The sequence below is a fragment of the Microcebus murinus genome, chromosome 18 (assembly GCF_040939455.1).
Source record: "Microcebus murinus isolate Inina chromosome 18, M.murinus_Inina_mat1.0, whole genome shotgun sequence".
In the NCBI taxonomy this organism is placed as follows: Eukaryota; Metazoa; Chordata; class Mammalia; order Primates; family Cheirogaleidae; genus Microcebus; species Microcebus murinus.
This window is the reverse complement of record NC_134121.1, coordinates 58,402,931-58,408,825: the sequence shown is the minus strand read 5'-3', so window position 1 is coordinate 58,408,825 and position 5,895 is coordinate 58,402,931. Positions and strand designations below refer to the sequence as shown.

Genomic DNA, 5,895 nt, shown 5'->3' with positions numbered 1-5,895 from the left:
TCCCTAGCGTCTTCACTACACTGAAGACCTATGTGCTCCACTGGATGGTGACTATGTTATGTCCAAACTGTGTAGAAGACCATGGACAGCAGAATAAAGGGTGGTCAGCTCCTTGGCTGGTCAGTCTTATTCTCCAGGTTCCTTCCCCTTGCTGAGCATTGACATGATGAATAAATCCTTGTTCAGTAATATATTTAAAATTTAAAGAAAAAATAGAATGATTGTCCTTTTTCCTGTGTGATACATAACACTCATGTTTATTGTATTATTAATACTTAGGGTTGCATTTGGCCCTTCCCAACATTTTTTTAAATTTATATTTTTTTATTAATTATTAGAACCTGTAACATTTTAAATTCCATCATCACAATTCTAGTTTGCACTGCCTTTGCTAGGGAGGCCTTACTGCAAAGGTAGAATTGCTTTTTATACCTTTGAGCCTGGTCCAATTCAGGACCAAATGTCATAGGAAAGAGGAGTGTCTGCTGGGAAATGAATTAGAGTTGCTTATTGGTTCTGTTCGCTCCTGAGAGGCAGAATTCTTATATTTGTACAATTGTTTTTTCTCTGTGGGAAAAAGAAAAGTTTACTTGGTATTTTATCCCTTTCCTAATGACAAGAAAAGCTCCCAACCCACATTCAAGATTTTCAGCACATTAGGTTTTTTAAGCACACAAGTAGGCTAGCTACTGTTAGAAGACCAAGTAAGGGAACTTGAGCAAAGAGCTCAATCATTCAGATAATTAGCGTGATGGTAGAGGAAGAGCTGCTTCTTGTTTGTAACATCAGGCAGATGAGTAGTCTTTCTGGGGCTCTGTCATTAGTTGTGAAAAAGGAGGTTTGGAATTGAAAACTGAGGTCCTTTTCAAGTCTAAAATTCCATTTATACCTCCAGCTAATGTTTTCTCTCCTATATCTCCAAGGGTAGAAATTTTAAAATGTACTTAATTAGCAAAAGTATCTAGTAGAATATACAGTAGTTCCTGGGATTAGAATATGCTACCGTTTCCTTTGGTATTTAGTGAGTCCTGCTATGTTCCTGGCAAGATACTAAGCCTTAGGGATGTAAAAATCAACATGCGAGGACTCTGGGAGCTGACATTCTGGTCAAAATGTAGTAATGTGGCTGCTGGCATTATTCTGGAAGGTCCCTGGACTTGGAAATGAGAAAGTGTCTTTCTTACCTGTGGGCAGGCCTAGCACCTCGGGACAGCCAGTTCTCCATCCCACGGCTTTACTTTGGGACCTTTCTTTACATATTCTAAGGTAAGAGCATAAGTGCATAAAAGAGTACAAAGAACAATTTTTTTTTTTTCTCAAGACAAAGTCCTATTCTGTTGGTCATCATAGCTCACTGCAACCTCAGATTTCTGGGCTCAAGGGATCCGCCTGCCTCAGCCTCCCAAGTAGCTGGGACTATAGGACACACCATCATGCCCAGCTAAGTTGTTTTTTTGTTTGTTTGTTTGTTTTTCTATTTTTGGTAAAAACAGGGTCTCTTGTCCAGGTTGGTCTCAAACTCCTTACCTCAAGCGATCCTCCCATTTTGGTCTCCCAAAGTGTTAGGATTACAGGTGTGAGCCACTTTGCCCCGCTCAGAACTTATTTATTTATTTATTTTTTTGAGACAGGGTCTCACTTTGTTGCCCAGGCTAGAGTGAGTGCCGTGGCGTCAGCCTAGCTCACAGCAACCTCAAACTCCTGGGCTCAAGCGATCCTCCTGCCTTAGCCTCCCAAGTAGCTGGGACTATAGGCATGCACCACCATGCCTGGCTAATTTTTTGTATATATATTTTTAGTTGGTCAATTAATTTATTTCTATTTTTAGTAGAGACGGGGTCTCGCTCAGGCTGGTTTCGAACTCCCAACCTCGAGCAATCCGCCCGCCTCAGCCTCCCAGAGTGCTAGGATTACAGGCGTGAGCCACCACGCCCGGCCAGAACTTATTTTTGATATCAGTCGTTGAGGGCCTATTATGCTCCAGGTATTGGGAATATAATGAACAAAAATCCTTCAATTAAACAGTACCAACTCAGACTAAACTAGAAATCTGAATTTGACAAGTTGTTAATACAGTTGTTTCTCAGTATCTGGGGGGGGTATTAGATCCAGGACTCCCTTGGGTATCACAATCCATGGATGCTTAAGTTCCTGCTTAAAACAAGAGTGGTATATGCATGCAAGCTATGCACATCTTCCCATGTATCTTAAATCATCTGTGGATTACTTACAATATGTAACAAGGTAAATAGTTGTATTGTTTAGGGGATAATGACCAGAAAAAGTCCACATGTTGAGTACAGAAAACTGTTGTCACCCCGCCCCAGCCCCCAAGGGTGCAGAACCCACAGATGAGGACCAACTACAAAGTACAGACGCATTTGCAGGTTTTCTTTGAGTAGCTTTGCTGCATGTCAGTACTTGTTATGAAGTTTTATTTACACATTTTCTGGAAGAATCGGATATGGGGAAGTCATGCCTCAAATTATGGAGGCCTTCAGATTCCTCTAGTCTTGCCTGTAATGAGCTGAGTGCTGGCACTTGACTAAATGAATGTGTTTTGAGATCAGGCTAGGGCAGCACAAGAAAGGATGGTCATCTTGTGGCTAACTGGAAACACCTGGTTAGTGGGGCCACTTTTCCAAGTTGCCTCACCTTTGGTTGAACAAAATATGGGATCTGTCCCCAAGGGGCCAAGGCCCCAGGACTGCATCTCTTAGACATGTGCTACTGTCCTATGTAGTGGGCACAGCTTATGCCACAGAACGTGGTTGCTATGATACCCTTAAATCTATCCTTAAGTGGCCCCGTAAGAGCGGGCAGTTCTTTCCAGGTTAAGAGGATGGATGCGGTCTAGCTGAATCTTAGTCTCCTCACCCCCAAAACACGCATCACTAATGCAAATGCCGGGGCACAGCCCTTTTGCACCTGTTTTGGGGAGGTTTACTAGTAATAAAAAGTAGTGGCGCCTTGGGCCATGGCTGAGGCTTCCCTTGTGACTTTGGAGGTCGTTTTGAGTACAGAAGGCCCCCACCTGTGGTGGCCCTTGGCGAGGGCGCGTTCTCAGACAGAATCCTCGGGGCACGCGGGGGGGCCCTCACAACCGGAGCGCGAACGGGGCCACCTCGCGTTCCAAACGTCCGCCGGCGCGACCGGTGGGGGGCCAAGGCTCCGGCCTGGAGACCCCGTCCTGGACCCCGCCGGGGAGGTGTGGGCGCTGATTCCCCAGAGGCGGGAGTCGGAAGTGGCCAGGCTCCATCCTGTGACTGTCACTCGGTGTCGCTCGGGCGCGCGGAAGAGCCCAGGGGCAGGGGAGCCCCAGGGGCCTCGCAGGGCCCCCGAAAAGCCCCAAGGCGCGGTATGGAGTGAGGGGAGCATGGCCGCCTGTGCCCCCGCGAGCGCGGACCGCTCCTGACCGGTCGCACGACGCCGCCCGCGATGGCCGTACCCACGGTCTCCCTGCGCGAGCTGGCCGACCTCGCCATCGGCACCCCGGAGGTGGGTGCCGTCAACTTCACAGCCCTGCACACGCTCATCGTGGCCATGCTCAAGAACCTCAACCTGCTGGACACACGGATCCCCTTCGTCTCCCCCCCGGAGCAGAGCCGCTCGCAGGAGTCCTTGCAGGCCTCGTTCAGCGCCCAGCAGCTGCGCAAGCAGCCCTCGGGGACCTCCGCGCCATCTGCCTCCGTGGCCGCGCTCCGGGAGAGGAGGCGGAGCATTTTCAAGCCCACCCCACCGGCGCTGGACAGCCAGATGAAGGACCTGACCGGCCAGGTGCAGTTCCTCAACAAGCAGCTCAGGACCATTGACAGCCAGGTGCAGGGCATCATCAGCCACGTGCAGCTCATGTCCCAGGCCGAGGGGCTGGGCGCGGACACCCGGGAGTGGCTGATGGAGAAGCTCGCGTCCATTTCATTGCAAGAGATACCATTGCAGGAGAGGCAGTTGCAGCAGAGGCCGTTGCAGGAGAGGCCGTTGCAGCAGAGGCCGTTGCAGGAGGGGCCGTTGCAGGAGAGGCCGTCGCAGGAGAGGCTGTTGCAAGAGAGGCCACTGCAGGAGAGGCCACTGCAGGAGAGGCCACTGCAGGAGAGGCCACTGCAGGAGATGTCATCGCAGGAGATGCTGTCGCAGGAGATGACGTGGCAGGAGACGCAGTGGCAGGAGAGGCCATCGCAGCAGAGGCCAGCGCAGCAGAGGCCGTCGCATCATAAGCCGTCACAGCAGAAGCTGTCGCATCCTAGGCCGTCGCAGGAGAAGGCGCAAACAGGCCTGACAAAAAGCATGAAGGACGCCGCCCTGGCGCAAATCAGGCCAGTCATGGCAGAGATCACCCCCGAGATGGTGAGTGCACAGGGGGGCCGCTCCAGGTCGCCCTCCAGCCCTGGCGGGAGCTGAGTCCAGACCCACGGGGCGCTGCGCCTTGGTCCAGCCTGGTCCCATGTGGCCCATGCTTTACCTTACAGACCATGGAGCTGCTTCGGGATGTCATAGAAGATGTGAAAGTCCTGAAAGAAACTCAGCAAAACATGTCCTCTGAGATGACGCCCAAGGTGAGGACTCCAGAGATCCCACCTTGGAGAGCCCAGCGGCTCCATCCCACACCCTTCCTTCCTGGGCCTGCTTACCCTGGCTTCACCCGCCACTTACCGCACTGAGCCACTGCACCCAGCCTTATATATTTTTAATTGGTCAATTAATTTCTTTCTATTTTTTAGTAGAGAAGGGGTCTCGCTGGCTGGGCGAGGTGGCTCACGCCTGTAATGCTAGCACTCTGGGAGGCCGAGGCAGGCGGACTGCTCGAGGTCAGGAGTTCAAAACCAGCCTGAGCAAGAGCCAGACCCCATCTCTACCATAAATAGAAAGAAATTAATTGCCCAACTGATATATATATAGAAAAAATTAGCCAGGCATGGTGGCATATGCCTGTAGTCCCAGCTGCTCGGGAGGCTGAGGCAGCAGGATTGCTTGAGCCCAGGAGTTTGAGGTTGCTGTGAGCTAGGCTGACGCCATGGCATTCACTCTAGCCTGGGCAACAAAGCAAGACTCTGTCTCAAAAAAAAAAAAAAAAAGGGGGGGGGGTCTCGTTCTTACTCAGGCTGGTCTCGAACTCCTGACCTTGAGCGATCCACCCACCTCGGCCTCCCAGAGTGCTAGGATTACAGGCATGAGCCACCATGCCTGGCCGGAATTCCTGTTTTATTTATTTATTTGTTTTATTTTTTATTTTTTTGAGACAGAGTCTCACTGTGTTGTCCGGGCTAGAGTGCCGTGGCGTCAGCTTAGCTCACAGCAACCTCAAACTCCTGGGCTCAGGCAATCCTTCTGCCTCAGCCTCCCGAGTAGCTGGGACTACAGGCATGCGCCACCATGCTTAGCTAATTTTTTCTGTATATTTTTAGTTGGCCAATTAATTTCTTTCTATTTATAGTAAAGATGGGGTCTTATTCTTGCTCAGGCTGGTGTCAAACTCCTGACCTTAAGGGATCCTCCCGCCTCGGCCTCCCAAAGTTCTAGGATTACAGGCGTGAGCCACCATGCGCGGCCAGAATTCCCTTTTTAAAAGAAGAAATAGGAGATTGTGTTGAAAAACAAAGCCAGTCCAAGAGCAAAGGAGTCAGGATGGAGAGTGAGACCCCATCTCCCTGTGGTTATGACACAAGCCCAAGCAGGCAGGGGACGATTTCACTTGAGCTTTTATTTTCTTGGAGGGAGAAGTACACACAAATCATTCAGCATAAGTATCCTCCAACAAACAGCAGGAATCACAAAACAGGCCAACTCCCCTCAAGAAGGTAATTGGGGCCGGGCGCGGTGGCTCACGCCTGTAATCCTAGCACTCTGGGAGGCCAAGGCGGGTGGATTGCTCGAGGTCAGGAGTTCGAAACCAGCCTG

General features: G+C 50.5%; 1 protein-coding gene across 1 annotated transcript in view; it reads left to right on the top strand.

Annotated features, from left to right (window-relative positions):
- Positions 1-267: 267 nt before the first annotated feature.
- The window catches only part of QRICH2 (glutamine rich 2), a 38,078-nt gene continuing 32,450 nt past the window's right edge, over positions 268-5,895 (top strand). The window contains exon 1 of the mRNA XM_075993983.1: positions 268-4,370. Coding sequence (XP_075850098.1) covers positions 3,439-4,370 — 932 coding nt within the window. The 5' untranslated portion in view covers positions 268-3,438. The remainder of the gene's footprint in view (positions 4,371-5,895) is intronic.